At 48.3% G+C, this 17944-nt stretch overlaps 3 protein-coding genes across 3 annotated transcripts; all 3 read left to right on the forward strand.

Moving 5' to 3' along the window:
• Positions 1-308: 308 nt before the first annotated feature.
• LOC117860235 (uncharacterized) lies at positions 309-2065 on the forward strand. Its single transcript, XM_034743495.2, has one exon. It carries the CDS (start codon positions 464-466, stop codon positions 1841-1843), a length of 1380 nt encoding a protein of 459 aa, XP_034599386.1. The 5' UTR covers positions 309-463; the 3' UTR covers positions 1844-2065.
• A 6780-nt stretch (positions 2066-8845) lies between these two features.
• LOC117859888 (uncharacterized) lies at positions 8846-12211 on the forward strand. The gene is made up of 2 exons (XM_034743084.2): positions 8846-11607; positions 11708-12211. Exons 1-2 carry the CDS (start codon positions 9066-9068, stop codon positions 12064-12066), a joined length of 2901 nt encoding a protein of 966 aa, XP_034598975.1. The 5' UTR covers positions 8846-9065; the 3' UTR covers positions 12067-12211.
• Positions 12212-13981: 1770 nt separating this feature from the next.
• On the forward strand, positions 13982-16736 carry LOC140223217 (uncharacterized). The gene is made up of 3 exons (XM_072294756.1): positions 13982-14082; positions 14233-14788; positions 14895-16736. The coding sequence occupies exons 1-3, from the start codon at positions 13982-13984 to the stop codon at positions 16668-16670; spliced, it is 2433 nt and encodes an 810-aa protein (XP_072150857.1). The 3' UTR covers positions 16671-16736.
• The last annotated feature ends 1208 nt before the right edge of the window (positions 16737-17944 follow it).

Raw genomic sequence — 17944 nt, forward strand, 5'->3', positions numbered from 1 at the left:
TTCACGAGACGAATCTATTAAGCCTAATTAGTTCATAATTTAACAATGTGGTGCTACAGTAACTATTTGCTAATGACGGATTAATTAGGCTTAATAGATTCGTCTCACGAATTAGCACAGGGTTCTGCAATTAGTTTTATAGTTAGCTCATGTTTAGTCCCACTAATTAGCATTCGAACATCCGATGTGACACTGCTAAATTTTAGCATCTAGTATTCAAACACCCTGAAACCACTAGTGCTTGACTGACTCGCGAGCTCCAAAACCACAATCTTTTCTTCCAACCACTAGTGCTTGACTGACTCGCGAGCTCCAAAACCACAATCTTTTCTTCCAAAATTTGTTAAAAGGGTTCCTTTCGAAGCTCCCTTTTCGAAATCTCTAAAGATTCGACCTCACCAGAAATGGCGTGCCACACCAGCAGCAGCAGAGCAGAGTGCCACAAAGGAAGGCCTTCTCACAAATGGGTGATTCCCACGCCGTGGACATCCCTTCCCTGGCCCAGCAGCTGAGGGAGGAGCTGGCCGCCGCGGACGCGCCGCCGCCCCGACTCCCCGGCGGCTGCCCCATCGTCATCGCCGTGGTCGGCGAGCTCACCCGCAACGTCGACCCGGCCGAGTACGTCCCGCACCACGTATGCATCGGGCCCAACCACCGCTTCAGGAGCCCGCCCCTCGACAGGGACGACGAGAAGCTCCGGAACCTCCGCGACGTCATGTCGGTGGCAAGCGCCGGCGTGACGCTGGAGGACTACCTCGGCGAGGTCGCGCGAATCGAGTGGCAGGCCAGGAGCTGCTACGACCGCACGTTCGAGCAGATGAGTAGCGCGGACTTCGTCCGCATGCTGCTGCTCGACGCTTGCTACTTGCTCGTCCGGTTCGGCCACATCGCCGGACGCCGCGGGAACGGCGGCGGCGCTGCCGGGGCAGCACCGTCGGTGGGCGGCGGCGACATGATGGAGGCCGTCGCGGTGGTGCGCGACGCCCTGTATCTCGCGGAGAATCAGATACCGTTCTTCGTCGTCGACAAGGTCCACCGGCTCACCGTTCCGGACGCCGGCGTTCCCGCGACGGACGCGATCGCTGGGTACGTCCGGGAGCTCCTGCGGGGGCAGCAGTACTCCGTGGCCACGCCGGTGGTGGCGGCGCCGCCGGGTCCGGGCAACCTTCTGCACCTGCTCCACATGCACCTGACGCCTACCGCACTCTCGCCACACACCACCGGCAGCAGAGCCACCGGCGGCAAGCGTCAGTTCGGCCGGTGGCGCACGGCGGCGGAGTACCACTGCGCCGGCGTGGGGTTCAGGGCCCGGCCCCTCGGCGGCATAGGCGGCGCCCGCTCGATCCTCGACGTGAAGCTCAACCGCCGCGGCAGCACGCTGGAGATCCCCCGTCTGAACGTCGACGCCGAGACGTGGCGGCTGCTGCGCAACCTGATGGCGCTGGAGCAGAGCAACCCGGCGGCGGCGGGGAGCCACGTCACGGCGTACTGCGTCTTCGTGTCGCAGCTGGCGTGCACGCCGCGGGACGTTGAGCTCCTGTCCAGGCGCGGGGTCATCTCGCACGGCCTCGGCGGCCATGACGAGGTCGCCGGGCTCCTTGCCGGCCTCTGCAAGGGTGTCGCGTTCAGGCCCGACGACCCCGTCGGCAACTACCTGCACGCGACGTGGCAGGCGATGGAGGGGCGGTTCCGGAGCCGGCCGCGGCGGTGGGCGGCGTGGCTGATGCTCAAGTATTTCACCAACCCGTGGCTCGCCGTCGGGCTCGCGGCGGCGGCCGTCGGGCTGCTTTGCACCGTGGTGCAGGCGGTGTACACTGTTTTGAGCTACACACCAGCCACGTAAAAATTCAATGACAAGTGACATCCCTGTGCGGATGTGACTATGACAAGTCAACATTGTCGTGCTTTAGGATGTCCTTTTTCTTTAGCACAAAGAAAGGGTTTTGTAATGTTCAGTGGGACATGAGATAGCAGCGGGTGGCTATGTCACGCGTTCAGGCACAAAAAACTGAAGTGGTCTTCTAAATATTTGCAAATTTTGAATCGGTTTTTAAGCTACTAGAAATTGCATTCTAATCAACAAGATCAAATCATTTTCCTTTAATTTATATGCTAAATCTTATTAGCATATATATATATATATGTCTTGTCAAAGTGGCTTCTAGCATGGAGACGTGTGTGTATAATATATACATGCAACCCACGCTCATTATTCTTGCCGTCACCGGTTGTTTGGATCCATGGACTAATTAGTTCGGGTCACATAGGATATTTGGATAGGACTAAAAGTAAACTAATTATAAAGCTAATTGCATAAACTGTGGCTAATTCGCGAGATAAATCTATTAAGCCCAATTAATTCATAATTAGCACATATTTACTGTAGCATCAAATGGTCAAATCATGAACTAATTAGGCTTAATAAATTCATCTCACGAATTAACCTTCATTTATGCAATTAGTTTTATAATTAACCTATATTTAATACTTCTAATTAGTATCTAAATATTCGATGTGACAGGAGTCCCTGTCTCCAAACGGGACATAAATCGAGATGAGCTTTACCACCTATATGTACTGATATCTTTCTCTCTCTTCTCTGCAGCCACGAAGCCGCACCTGCGGTGACACCTAAGCCATGGCACCAAAATTCAGGCATCACACTCGTGCCAAAAAGGTTTCCTGCAAAACTAATTAAAGAGCTATTGGTGTCGTACATATATATCTATGGGTCCATCAGAAGGTTTGGACAGTACTAAATATGAGATTAGACACCGAGACGCATCTAACATGAAGACCATGACGTAGGACGGCGTAGTCTACATGGAAAGACGGGAACTAGTCGAGGATCAGAAAAGTACTCGTTGGAATAAGAGTAGAACTCCTCTAGTCGTATCCGACTAGTATTCTTGTAACCAACCGACCTGTAACCCTACCCCCGACTACATAAGGCAAGGCAGGGACCCCCTCTAAAGCAATTCAATCCAACCAACGTACAGGACGTAGGGTATTACGCAATCCAGTGACCCGAACTTATCTAAATCGTGTGTCTGCGTTTACCTTCAAGTTCCTGATCCACTAACCAAAACACTATCTCGGACATCGCTCGGCAACCCGGATCTAAATACCGATAATTGGTTACCTCTAAAGACAGCCCATGAAGCTATAAAAGATCACTCCTGAATTTTTGCGCCATAGAGACGTGAAGATAGAGGTTGGAGGCGGCTTGTGATTGAGGAAGAACTGTAATTTCAATTTCGTGAAACTGGGCCAAACAGCAACTATTGGGCCAGCGAGTAGTATGCAATTTGCTATTGTGCTTCATTTCTTAGTCCACAGTCATAAAAACAAGCCTAATTACCAAGCCCAACAGCCTTATCTCTAATATGTAGGCCCCCTACAAAAATTTCCTGGATCCGCCCCCGTGAGAAGTGATCGTACATAACATAACATAACGAGAGTACCTTGAAATGCTCCAAAGATATTTGTGTACAAGGAATGGAGCTTTGCAGGCCTCCCCGGCTCCTTCGGGGCCGCGTGCCCTCCCATCCTGCTGAATTCTGACCGTTGAACCCACAGGTTTCCAGTCTGACTGACGGCCCGACAGCACCTGCAAGGCTGCAAAAGCGGCAGCAGATGGGCAACGGCCTCGACGCCGCCCGGGCCACGGCCCACGGAAAGGGCACTTTCCAAGGGGACACACGCGGAGCGCAAAAAAGCCTGTACTACATCCGGAATCAAAGAGCAGAAAACGATTCGCTATAAAAATCAGAAGAACGGTATGGTAGCAATATATCGCTCCATTTTTTTAAAAAAAATATATATATCGCTCCACTATGCAGAGTAGTAGTACAGGTCGTATTATATTTTCTGCATAAAAAGTTACGCTGTCGATCGAATGGGAGTGCAAAACTGTACATCTTAAATGTACCAACTAACCAAAGCTATGTATTTCCAAAAAAAAAGCTATGTTATCAGGGCATTCGTTGATTCAGTAGGACATTCATTATTTTTTCCAAATAGAAGATTTAAAGTAGAATAACGTGCTCAGGTGCATTGTTCGCAAAACTCTACCGAATTTTGTTCACATAAAATTTGTTAATTAGGAAGATCGAAAATGGTTTTCAAAAGTTAGAGATTCCATAGAGGTCCGAAAATCTCATGAAGTTACCACCCATTTTTTTTAAAAAAAAAACTTTGAATGTTAAACTAACATGCACCTGTTTATACGACCATGATCCATCTGTATGCCTTTAAAGAGATCTTGCCCAAAACATTGTTTTGATCAAGCATCGAGGTGTATTGCTGAAACATATTATTTAATCAAGCATGATGATCTGATAATAAGCCATTAAGTTCGCATGGAGGTATATTGTTTCATGATACGTGTTCACTATTCTTTTCCTAAAGTTTGATACTGTAAGCCTGTATATATGCCACATCTCCAGCTCCAATATCCATGCAAGATTTCTAGTTTGCAAAGTAAATAAAATGGTTCAAATATGTATTTAATAATAATAATAATGACAAAATGTCTTAATTAAATAAGTTCAATTGGCCCATGGTTCTTGCTTCATAAGAAACTAAAGCTTGTAGATGGAGTTGTACCAACATGACATATATTTATATTTTTATTTAGTATGTCTGCTATGAAGTGAAAATGATAAGAAACGATCAAACTATTAAAAATAGTCAGAATTAATATATATGATGATCGGAAAAGGACGTCGTAGAAGTTTGGAACCATAGTTTTATTCCAAAGTTTGACCAATTTCACAAAGGAAGACATGACTTAAGTACCATAGACTTTCATTCACGCCATGCGATTTGCAAACCATTCGACAAAACTTTATTTCATACAAAAGCACAAGAATGTAGCATAAACATAGGATAAGTTTGAACATGACCGCCATATGGGCCACGATAATTCGAAAACTCAGCAAAAAATGATGGAAAGATTTATTCAAATATGATATGGTACATTTTAACAAAGAAAATATATCCACTTGTTTCGATTATCAGTTCCAACGATCAATTCCCACCTCAGTATTCCCATTTCTTGGTCACTCAGAAACCCACATAACCTCTTTCACCACAAAAGTATTGCATCCAGACATAAATATCATCCTTTAGTATTCCATTTTCATACAACTCATTGAACGTCCATGAATCACGAAGGAGAAAAGGGGTGTGTTTTCAGCATGCGTTTCCCACGAATATTGCAAGGATGATTTGCTTTCTACGGGAAAATACGGCGGGCTTCCAACGCTGCATCAAACTCCGAGGGACCCGCTACTCCCTCTTACGTCTTATTTGAATCCACCAGCTAAATTTTAGCTTACTAAAGTTTAGCCCGCTAAAATTCTTTTAAACCAATTAAACTCAGCTAAATTGGTAAAACACTAAATTACCCCTCCACCTTGCTCGAGAAAAGTTTCTAAAGTGGGAAGGAGGGGTAGGATAGACAAATACCTCTTCAACTATTATTTAGCTAGTGGATCCAAACACCCCTAGCTAAACTTTAGCTAGCTAAAAGAAAAGTTTAGCTTGGGTAGATCCAAACAGGACCTTGCTAAGGAAGAAGTCACAAGACCATGGGTCCGCACGTCAGTTAATCCTTACGCTTTAAAACCCCTCACACCCCTTTGACGACAGTTAACCCCACTCTCTCCACTCCCCCTCCACACCTCTCCTATAACTATGATCCATCATCTAAATTTAGTTGTTATGGATCCAAATAGGACCCAGTGGCTAAAGATTCTTTTAGTTTGTTGAACCCGACTAAACTCAGCTAAACTGGTAAAAGACCAAAATGCCCCTCTACCTTCCTCGGGAAAAAGTTTATAAAGTAGGAAGAAGGGGTAGAATAGACAAATACCTCACCTCTTATTTAGCTAGCTAAACTTTAGAAAATTTTTGTTAGACCTTTTGCATGGCTATGGTAAAGTAATTCGTGAAGAAACCAGTGTTGAATACCCAATTATTCGAATATTGCTGGTCCGAACTTATGCAAACACCATGCATGACTCTGTTAGTTATTAGCTACATGAAAACACGCTTCATGCACCATGCCAATAGAGATTTATCTTTGTATGCAAATCGAAACACAAGCCAGAACTACCAGATGCAATCTCAAAAATGCGAATGGTATTAAGCACAAAAAGTTGCTGTCCCATGCAAATTATTATATCTAAGCAAATTATAATAAATTTCTATAATAACATCACATAGTTATTAAAAGAAAGTAAAACATTAGGAAAAGATGGCTAAAAGAGGTAAGTAGGTAACCAAAGGGGAGATGGTAAGGGTGCACACCAGTCTGTGACACACTATGCCACCACCTTTAGATCAACTCCAACAACATGTATATTTTTGACTCTCCATTTGACTCTCCGACCAACTTGTCAAAAATATTTCTCTCCATAATAAGTTGCACATTCCAACAGACTATCAATTTCCTACTCTCCAAATTCTAATAGGTAGTTTTCTCTACACTCTCCATCCACTCCAACAACCTCTTCATTTCACACTATAACAGACTCTTCATTTTGCAATTGATGTGTATGGGACCCACATTTGGAAAGCCAAACTAGCGCACCAAGTTTGGATAGCATTTGGATCGTGATTTTTTAGCACACTTGCTAAATTTTAACTTGAAGAAGAGATGTCAATGCTGTTGGAGTTACTCTTGCACGCCAATCCTTGATAACGGGTGACACAACATGGGTTGGATGACCCTCTTCCCTATCCAGATCCGCCCTGATTCAGCATGGAAGGTGTTGCTGACGTGCATAACGGGAGTACGTTTTCAAATCTTGTGGTGCGTATTCAAGTAAACACAAAATGCTCCTCTCGGTTGAGCTATGCAGGTCCCCCGGGCGGCCGGGCTCCCTCGACGCCGGCTGCCGGGCCACGGTCCACGGAAAGGGGTTCGTTCCAACTTCCAAGGAGCCACGGCCACGGGTGCTCTGCAACGAGCTGCGCTGGGCACAAAATTCAAAGGGAAAAAACTATTCGCTACAAAAAAAAAATCCGAAAGAACGGTAGGCTACCGGTACCGGTACCAACTACAAGTACCAACACATCGCTCCACCTCCACTACCACTATGCAGAGTAAGTACAGGTCCCGCATATTTTTTGCATAAGAAAACAAATAAAACGTTACGTGGCCGATCGAATGGAAACTGTACATCATCACCAAGCTATGTAATCACTTTATCAGGGAATTAATTAATTCACTAGGACATTCATTACTTCCCGAACAGGAGATTTAGCAAAGTAAGAAAAGTGTGCTTGGGTGTATTGCTCTCAAAATCCTACCAAATTTTGCTTACATAAAATTTGTTAATTCTGGAAGATCGAAAATGGTTTTCAAAAGTAAAGGATCTTACATATCATTCTTTCGTTTTCCATTGTCATACACACTCGAGATGAGATACAAATTGAATGCCCATGAATCACTAAGAAGCAATGCGTTTTCAGCATGCATTTTCCATGAATATCACAGGGATACTGTCACTACTAAAGAACTCCACATCGATCTAGTGCAAAAATACCGGCCAAAACATGATCCGGTAAGAAAGGGAGAAAATATCGTGTGCTTCCAAGATGTGCACAAGCACCAGGGGACCCACTACTCCCTCTTTCTAAAGAGGAAGTTACATGACCATAGCCCCACAGGTCAGTTAATCCCCATGCTTTAGAACCCCACGCCTTTGACGATGGTTAGCTAGAAGCACCTCCCTCCCTTCACTCCACTACTCCACTCTCCTACAGTCATACCACACCTACCCTATGACTCCCAGCTCCTCCTCCGCCTCCTCCCCCCTCGCCACTGCCATTACCGCGGCACCACATCCGCGGGGTTTCCCGCTAATTTCACCGCACTCCTCGCCGCAAAGTACGACCTCTCAAATCCTGCATCCACTCTTGCTGCTTGGGACTGAGGCCTCTCCACGTCCCCGTGCCGCTGGTTGCACCTCCTCTGCTGTTTAAAATTAACAAAAATTCATTTTAAATAGCAGCCAAATATAGGTAAATGAGAGTAACTCAACACTTCCGGTCTATCTATGCTTTAACCATTTCGTCAACTTATTTCAGCTTGATTTAATTCTACACTTGTTTATGGTTCAATTATGACCATCTGCACATGTTTTGTAACATTTTGGCATTAACTTCATATATTCTCATATTTATGATTTTTTTTATTATTTCTAATTGAAAAATGGCATAAACCCATAAATTGAATGCATTTTAATTGATAAATCCATATAACATGTGATCAATTACTAATAAAAATTATTAAATGACAAAATGCACATATGAAAAATACTAATGCTTCGTATCATGAAGATGATTACGCCTAATTGCATGTGCTAAACATCAGAAGGTCTAATCTCGTGAACCATTGTCAATATGGGTACTAGGGTCAGCCATCCATAAGTAACTATATACTGCTTTCTATTAATACTATTGATGAGCTATGTTGTTTAATCAATAATCACTTAAAAATTATGAGGAGCATGATGATCAGATAAACTACTAACCAAGATTCGTGAACCAGAGCTTGTTGACGGCTATATTTGCATGAAACCTTTTTCGCGTCCGACATCGTATATGTAGCTCCAGCCAGGCATCCCTATTCTGAATCATGGCAACTATTATGGTGGACGTGTCATTCTATATAATTTGATCCCTACTCGAGTTCAGATCATTTGAAAATTTGAATGTCCGAAAAATTTGGATGTCATTTGAAAATTTGAATGTCCATGAGTTCAAATCATGTCTGTTTGGATGTTAGAACAAATATATATATATATTTTAAAAAGAACATACATTTCCCACGAGAATCGCAGGGGTTGGGCACTTGTACTTGTCTGCTTTCCCATGCAAAAAAACTAGGACGGTGTGCTTTCCCACGAGTATCTCTTCCCAAAGAGTCAAAGAAAGCATGGGCCCACCAGGTCAGTTCCCGCGCTTTAAAACCTCCCACTCTCTCCCTCTGACGGCGGTTAAGCAGCCCCCACTCCCTCCACTCCGTTTCCACTCCACTCCACACCTCCCCCATGACTCCCCTGCTCCTGCTCCGCCTCCTCTGCCTCCTCCCCCTCGCCACCATCGCCGCATCCGCTGGGCTTCCGGCCGATTTCACCACCCTCCTCGCCGCGAAGTCCGACCTCTCGGACCCCACCTCCGCGCTCGCCGCATGGGACCCGCGCCACTCCCCGTCCCCATGCCGCTGGCCGCACCTCCTCTGCTCCGCCTCCCACGCCGCCCCGGCCGTCGCCTCGCTCCTCCTCTCCAACCTCTCCCTCGCCGGCGCGTTCCCGTCCCCGCTCTGCTCCCTGCGCTCCCTCGCGCACCTCGACCTCTCCTACAACTCCCTGACGGGGCCCCTGCCGCCCTGCCTCGCCGTTCTGCCGTCGCTCGACCACCTCGACCTCTCCGGCAACGCGTTCTCCGGCGATGTGCCGGCTGCCTACGGCGCCGGGTTCCCTTCCCTCGCCACTCTCAGCCTCGCCGGAAACCAGCTCTCCGGCGCGTTCCCGGGCTTCCTGCTCAACGTCACCACGCTCCAGGAGCTCCTCCTCGCGTACAACCCCTTCGCGCCGTCGCCGCTGCCGCCGGAGCCCTTCTCCGGCCTCCCACACCTCCGCGTCCTGTGGCTCGCCGGGTGCGGCCTCGTCGGCGAGATCCCGGCGTCGGTCGGGAGCCTCAGGAGCCTTGTCAACCTCGACCTCTCCACGAACAACCTCACCGGCGAGATCCCGGCGACTGTGGGGAGGCTGGAGAGCGCCGTGCAGATCGAGCTCTACTCCAACCAACTCGACGGCAGGGTGCCCGATGGGCTCGGGGAGCTCAAGCGGCTGCGGTTCTTCGACGCCTCTATGAACCGGCTCACCGGCGAGATACCGGCGGACCTGTTCCTCGCGCCGAGGCTGGAGAGCTTGCACATGTACCAGAACCAGCTGTCCGGCCGCGTGCCGGCGACGCTGGCGCGGGCGCCGGCCCTGGCAGACCTCAGGCTCTTCGGTAACCGCCTCGCCGGGGAGCTGCCGCCGGAGTTCGGGAAGAACTGCCCGCTCGAGTTCCTGGATTTGTCGGACAACCGGATCTCCGGCCGGATTCCGGCGGCGCTGTGCGGCGCGGGGAAGCTGGAGCAGCTCCTGCTACTGAACAACGAGCTGGTGGGCCCCATCCCGGCGGAGCTCGGGCAATGCCGGACGCTGACGCGGGTGCGACTGCCCAACAACCAGCTGTCCGGCCCCGTGCCGCAGGGCATGTGGGGCCTGCCGCACCTGTACCTCCTGGAGCTCGCGGGGAACCAGCTGTCCGGCACAGTGGACTCCACCATCGCCATGGCGACGAACCTGTCGCAGCTGCTCATCTCCGACAACCGCTTCACCGGCACGCTGCCGGCGCAGGTCGGCACTCTGCCTGCTCTGTTCGAGCTGTCGGGCGCGAACAACATGTTCTCCGGGCCGCTGCCGGCGTCGCTCGCCGAGGTCTCCACGCTCGGCCGGCTTGATCTGAGGAACAACTCGCTGTCCGGCGAGCTGCCACAAGGTGTTCGACGGTGGCAGAAGCTGACGCAGCTGGACCTCGCCGGTAACCACCTCACCGGACCCATCCCGCCGGAGCTCGGCGAGCTGCCCGTGCTGAACTCGCTCGACCTGTCCGACAACGAGCTCACCGGCGACGTGCCGGTGCAGCTGGAGAACCTGAAGCTGAGCCTGTTCAACCTCTCCAACAACCGGCTCGCCGGCGCCTTGCCGCCTCTGTTCGCCGGCGCCATGTACAGGGACAGCTTCGTGGGCAACCCGGCTCTGTGCCGCGGCACGTGCCCCAGTGGCCGCCAGTCCAGAGCCGGCCGTCGCGGTCTCGTGGGCAGCGTCGTCTCCATCCTCGCCGTTGCCTGCGTCGTCCTGCTCCTCGGCGTCGCGTGGTTCCGCTACACCACGTACCGGAGCCAACAAAGTGGACACGGCACGGAGCCCGGCGGCGGCAAGGCGAGGTGGGCGCTGACGTCGTTCCACAAGGTGGAGTTCGACGAGGATGACATCCTGGGCTGCCTCGACGAGGACAACGTGGTCGGCATGGGCGCGTCGGGCAAGGTGTACAAGGCCGTCCTCGGTCGCGGCGGCGAGGTCGTCGCCGTCAAGAAGCTGTGGGGCGGCGGAGGGGGCAAGGCGGCCGACGGCGCCGCGAAGGACAGCTTCGACGCGGAGGTGGCGACGCTGGGCAGGATCCGGCACAAGAACATCGTGAGGCTGTGGTGCTGCTTCCGTGGCGGCGACGACTGCCGGCTGCTGGTGTACGAGTACATGCCCGGCGGCAGCCTCGGTGACCTCCTCCACGGCGGCAAGGGCAGCGGCCTCCTGGACTGGCCGGCGCGGCACCGGATCATGGCCGGCGCCGCCGAGGGCCTCGCGTACCTGCACCACGACTGCACGCCGCCGGTCCTGCACCGCGACGTCAAGTCCAGCAACATCCTCCTCGACGCCGACCTCGGCGCCAAGGTTGCCGACTTCGGGGTCGCCAGGGTCCTCGGCGACGGCCACGCCGCCGTCACCGCCATCGCCGGCTCATGCGGCTACATCGCTCCCGGTGAGCTACCTAAAATAAAAATTGTAATGTTTCGTGTGATTTGCCGATCGACGGCGGCGACCTGACTGTGATTCCTCCGCGCGTTCGCCTGATCGACCAGAGTACTCGTACACGCTGCGCGTGACGGAGAAGAGCGACGTGTACAGCTTCGGCGTGGTGATGCTGGAGCTCGTTACCGGCAAGAAACCCGTGTCGCCGGAGCTCGGGGACAAGGACCTGGTGGGGTGGGTACACGGCGGCATCGAGCGCGGCGGCGTGGACTCGGTGCTGGACCCGAGGCTTGCAGGCGCGTCCAGGGACGACATGGCGAGGGCGCTCCACGTCGCGCTGCTCTGCACGTCGAGCCTCCCGATCAACCGCCCGTCGATGAGGGCTGTCGTGAAGCTGCTGCACGAGGCCGCGCCAACGCCGGCGCCGCCGGCAGCGAAGGCAGCCGAGGAGAAACCTCTCGATGTCTGACGCTGTCGGACAGGACAATTTCTGGTTGCCTCGTAGATCATGACTGATGATTTAATGAAATTGTAGCTTACTCACCGTAGTCCACATTTGACAATTTTTAGCCCTTGTTATAATTAAACATCGGTACTCCCTCCGTTCCAAATTATATAGATCATCTTGAACTAAAAAATTCAAAAAATCCGGAGGAAGTAGTACATAATCCAGCACACAGTAGCTGCTTTTAAAACTGAACTGAACTTGAAGCTCGGTTTGATCGAGATTCACTTTGCATTATAATAGTCCACTTTGGTGTCTTCATCATGTACTTGTTTCTTGAAGTATGTTAGTTTATCAAATGGGAAAATGACACCACTTTGACTTGGTGGACTAAAGGTATATATGTCAGTGCTCATTTCTGGTCCCTGAAAAGTGCTTCTGCTGCAGCTCAGCTTTTGAGCTATAGTTTGCACATTCAGCTTTAGTCCTGTCACATTGGATGACTAAATATAAGCTAATTACAAAACTAATTATAGAACCCCTAAGCTAAATCGCGAGACGAATCTATTAAGCCTAATTAATTCATCATTAGCGAATGGTTACTGTAGCACCACATTTGTCAAATCATGGACTAATTAGGCTTAATAGATTCGTCTCGCGATTTAACCTGGAGGTTGTGTAATTAGTTTTGTAATTAGTCTAGGTTTAATACTCCTAATTAGTGTTCAAACATTCAATACGATCGGGGCTAAAATTTTAACCCCTCCTCCCAAACACCCCTAAAGTGGCAAGGATTGGGACTAAACTAGCACTGGTGTCAGTTGCCGTTTCTGAATCAGGTTGCAGCCTTTCCCATGTGCCCTTGAGCAGGAAACGTTCATCAGCTGTAGGGGAACATGAGAACAGGAAGCAGCACCTTCTAATTCATGTTTCCTCTCTCACTGAAAAATAAAAATACAATATGCTGCCTGCAGTGTTGGGGTCCAAAGAAGGATGTGTTTGCCTTTAGCCTGCATCTCCATGTGTGTGATGTGCAGCGGTGGACCATGGCTTTGCAGTGCTTGCTTGGCTGCTTGTATACAATGCAATCATGTGCACAGAGATGGCTCTGAAGATGGAAAGAAAAGGCATGAAAAGTATTGATGTGCTCAATCATTCTTAGCCGTGACAAAAATTCTCTCTGCGGTTTGGAGGTTGGGATTTCGCATCTAATCTCAATCTTTTGGGCTGCTGCTTAATTGATGCCGACACCGGATTACGGCTTCAATTGATGCATGAGTTGTTTCAGGCTTTCTGCTGCCTGGGTTGGATGAATAGTTCATCGTATGCTTGATTCTCTTCTCTGATGGAAGGGATGGGTTGGAAGCGTAGCTTGCGATGTACTGATGGGTGTTCATCCCGCTGCAAACTTTGGCTTCTCCGTACATGGCATTTTGGGAAGGACCGGTTCTGACGCATCGGTCTGACGCGTTCTCGGCATCGCGATGACGCACGTGGCGTCAGCATGAATTTTATTTGAGTTTTTTGTCTGGTGGACACTGCTAAAACGTGGTTTTGTGCCAAGCACACTCAATTTGCCGTTTTAGGCTCCTGAACACTGCAAAAGGCATCGATTTGTCTACTACACATCGGCTCCATTAAAAAATGATTTCCTGGCCGGAAGGGTGGATGGCGTAGCCTAGGAAGACCAAAATGCCCCCTTCAGATACACCACCTGCACATCGGCTGGCAGCCACATCCTATCCAGATTATTCACGGCACCATCCTGTAGTCGTAAAAAATCTTGCCGCCGCCTCTGCAATTTTTCTCGGCTTGCCATAATCTCCGACGACTCTTCACCAATCGCCACCAATCACACACACCATGCCTCCTGCCACTGATGCAACTTAGCTCCGGCAAGTTCTCCCCATCCGCGAGCTGCACTAAGAGACCAGGCCTGATGGTTGCGACTTGGTCCCCATTCCCCGGTCTTGGAGTGGAGCGACTATGCAGCGATGACTCCCCACAGAAGGTGTCAGACCTGTCCTGGGTTCCTGACGGGTAAGATTCAAATTTTCCCCAAGTGATTTGAGGATCTAGGGTTCAGAACATGGCATGGGTTCATTGAGATTTGGGGGCCTAGGGTTCGTTAGAAATATATTTGGGCTTTAGCAATATCCTTATAGGAGTTGATTACATCTGTGCTTGTAGGCTCGGGCTCGGCATTCATCAGCCACCCATAGAACAGAGCATACATTATGTTTCTTGTGTAGAAGCAGATTCGCATGCACAACCCACACAACAGAGCGCATGTACCACCCTGGCAGATCTCTCTGATCCTGTTATTAAATCTGGGACTAAGGAAAACCCTACAGATGATGATCCTTGGGGCGAAAACGATGAAATTGAGTATGTTGGTGTAAATGATGAGAAGGTCTTTCATGTTGACTTGATTTCTGATGATGAAAATGAATTTGATTGCATTCCTGATTCTGATGAAGACAACGATGATTGTGCTGTTGATGGTGAACAAGGCTGTGAGATTGTTGACCATGTAACTGACTTAGAAAATCCAAAGATTGAAGTTGGTGTGACATTTGAGGATGGACAAACCTTTAAAAGAGCAATTAGGCAATATGCTATTCTAAATGAGATTGAAATTGCAGCTCCTTATAGTGAAGCCAAGAGGTACAGAGGATATTGTAAGGCTAAAAAGTGCAAGTGGAGAATACATGCATCACAACTGCAAGATGGAAGGACATGGATGGTACCTATTTCTGTGTTCCTTTATTTATGTTTCTTAATTTTGTTCCTTAATTTTCTGTTTCTTAATTTATAGCCAACTCCTTTAAATTATGTCATTGTTTTTTTAGATTAAGAAGATACCTAACAAGCACTACTGTAAAAGCACAAGCAAACTGGAGAGCAATTGTATGGCTGACCAATTTTGGGTTAGGGATAGGGTAGTTCAATGGCTCAGGGAAGACCCAACAATTGGCCCTGCTGCTTTAAAGAAGAAGCTGGAAGAGAAGTACTTGATCCAATTATCATACTGGATTGTCTACAATGGCAAGGAGCTAGCTATTGATGAGATTTTGGGCAAGTGGGAGGATAGTTTTGAACACGCTTTTGCATTCAAGGAAGAGATAGAAAGGAAGTCTCCTGGAAGTATAGTTAAGATAGATTATGAAAAGGTTGGGTCCAAGATCAGATTTAGCAAGATGTTTGTTGCTTTGAAGCCATGTATAGACGGATTCAAAAATGGATGTAGACCATACTTGGGCATTGACTCCACGGCTCTTACTGGAAGGTGGAAGGGGCAACTAGCTTCTGCCATAGGTATTGATGGACATAACTGGATGTTCCCTGTGGCATATGGAGTATTTGGATCAGAGACCAAGGAAAATTGGGGATGGTTCATGGGTAACCTAGCAATGGCAGTTGGATCCCCACCTGGACTTGTTATCTCAACTGATGCTGGGAAAGGCATTGACATAGCGGTGACCAATGTCTTCACCAATGGAGTAGAGCACAGGGAATGCATGAGACATTTGTACAAAAACTTCAAAAAGAGATTTCATGGTAAAGTCTTTGAGAAGAATTTGTGGCCAGCAGCAAGAGTTTACAGGAAAGATTTGTTTGACATGCACTACAATATCATGAAGAAATCATCACCAAAAGCATTGAAGTGGATTGAGGATAATCACAAGCACTTGTGGGCAAGATGTTACTTCTCTACAGCCAGCAAGTGTGATTATGTGACCAATAACATTGCTGAAGTCTTCAACAATTGGATTAAACATGAGAAGTCGCTTCCTGTGATAGATCTAATGGATAGAATTAGACAAAAAATCATGGATAAGCTATTTCAAAGGAGAAGACTTGCCATGAAGCTCAAGAGTAAAGTGTTTCCACACATTGTGAAGGACCTCAATGCAAAAAGTAGAGGATTGGTTGGGTATTCAATCCACAAAGGTGTCGGACACACAGCAGAGATAAGTGGTGTTTACAAGGACTTGACTCCTTGGAGACATGCTGTGAACCTAGAAAAAAGAACATGTACTTGCAATAAATGGCAAATCACTGGTCTACCATGCACCCATGCAATCAATTTGATATGCTCTTACAGGGGTCTAGAGTTGGAGGATTATGTTGACAATTGTTACTCTATATCTAGGTTCAAAGCTGCATATGAAGGTTGGATTGAACCTATACCAGACAAGACACTATGGCCTCAAGTGAACATAGGGTTCAAGCTATGGCCTCCAATACTCAAGAGGGCAGCAGGTAGACCAAGGACAAGGAGAGTGAAAGGAGCTGAGGAAGGAGGCAGCAAGAATAGGAAGAAATGCAAGAGATGTGGTCAATTTGGGCACACTCAGAAAACTTGCAATGAGACTGTGTACGACTCAGATGCTCCACCACCAGCACCACCAAAACCTGAGAGAAAGAGAGCCAAGAAGCAAAAGGAATTCATAACAGAGGAGGTAGCCACCAATACAAGTACACCTAAGGGAAAGAGGACTACGAGGGAAGACATCACAGAAGTAGCAGCAACAACTAGCCCTAGTACATCACTTAGGCTGCTGCAGGGACCATCAAGCCCATTTGACCTTAACTGTAGTCCTGGCGCACTGACTAGGAGGTAATTATTTTTCATTTAACTAATATCAGCAACCAAAGTTGATGAAATTGAAAATAAAATTCTCCTTACTTATTGCCATCTTTCATAGCCGAGCTAGGAAACTTGATGAGATTAACTGCAGTCCTGGAGCACTGACTAGGCAGTAAGTATTTTTTTCATTTAACTTGATGAGCTTCAACCAAACTTGATGAGATTCAAACTAATATTTTTTCCTAATCCATGCTATTTTTTGCAGCCGTGCTAGGAAACTTGCAATAGAGGAAGCCGAGGTGCATGGTATAATGGCACTAGACCATCTCATGCAGATTTGATATTTGTGTATGCGTGTACAAGAAAACTAGAAGAAGCATTTTGACATGCCAAATTGATGTAAATTTGGGACATGTTAAGGTTTTTTGCACCTCTATGAGATGCTGCTCACATAGAGAAGACTTTAGTTTGTGACAATTTATTAAGTTGTGCTCTGACGTGTGAGGCCATGCACTTATTAAGCTATGCCGGTTTAATTAAACTTTATTTCATATTGTCTATTTGATGTTGTGCATAAATACTGTCATTTGATGTTGTACCCAACATGTGAAATGTTCCTGGAATGGGGCTGGCGCCCAGAATCTATCTCCATTATAAGTGAGGTCATTTTGGTCTTTCATGTGGCACTATGTACGTACCCACACCATGTAAGTATTTTTTAACAGTGGTAATGTGCAGCGTACAAAAGCCTCATGTTTGCAATGTCCAGCAGCCTAAAATAAACAATGTAGTGTGTTTGGCACAAAATCCCGCTTTCGTGGTGTCCTAGAGACAAAAAACTCATTTTATTTGTAGATACACTGACGCTGTGGGGTGGGTAGTTTGATAGGATTGCCCTACAGGGCACGCACATGAGCCACCTAGCTGTTCCATGCTACTCCGTATGTACTACACAGCTACATCGCCATCTCTTGTTTGTTCGTTTCTTCTCCGAGGGCTCCATTGCTTGCCGTCTTTTCAGATGAGGAGAGTGGGCACCATGGCACATTGGCACGGGACTGAGGACTGAAATGAAACGACTAGACTGCTCACAGGCGCACGCCTGCCTGGCCAGAGCAAAGCGGCCGGGGGGATGCTCTGCTCTCTCTGGCCTCCCAAGACAAGCCATGACCCCCCTACTGCCTACGACTCCACTGTATTCTTTTTAGCTTGTGTGCGTGTGCCAGTGCCAGGTGACGCTGTCGTTTTTCCTTCACAAGTGAACCAAGCACCTGTCTGTCCCAACCACAAAGACGAGGCGAGGAGCAG

This window comes from Setaria viridis, chromosome 6, assembly GCF_005286985.2.
Source record: "Setaria viridis chromosome 6, Setaria_viridis_v4.0, whole genome shotgun sequence".
NCBI classification, from domain to species: Eukaryota; Viridiplantae; Streptophyta; class Magnoliopsida; order Poales; family Poaceae; genus Setaria; species Setaria viridis.

What these genes read in the sequence shown, in the direction of transcription:
- LOC117860235 (XM_034743495.2), top strand. Translation starts at nt 464, where the DNA reads ATGGGTGATTCCCACGCCGTGGACATCCCTTCCCTGGCCCAGCAGCTG.
- LOC117859888 (XM_034743084.2), top strand. Translation starts at nt 9,066, where the DNA reads ATGACTCCCCTGCTCCTGCTCCGCCTCCTCTGCCTCCTCCCCCTCGCC. An exon ending in ATGCGGCTACATCGCTCCCG is followed by an intron (nt 11,608 to 11,707) that starts GTGAGCTACCTA and finishes CTGATCGACCAG; the next exon opens with AGTACTCGTACACGCTGCGC.
- LOC140223217 (XM_072294756.1), top strand. Translation starts at nt 13,982, where the DNA reads ATGGTTGCGACTTGGTCCCCATTCCCCGGTCTTGGAGTGGAGCGACTA. An exon ending in CTGTCCTGGGTTCCTGACGG is followed by an intron (nt 14,083 to 14,232) that starts GTAAGATTCAAA and finishes CTGTGCTTGTAG; the next exon opens with GCTCGGGCTCGGCATTCATC. An exon ending in AAGATGGAAGGACATGGATG is followed by an intron (nt 14,789 to 14,894) that starts GTACCTATTTCT and finishes TTGTTTTTTTAG; the next exon opens with ATTAAGAAGATACCTAACAA.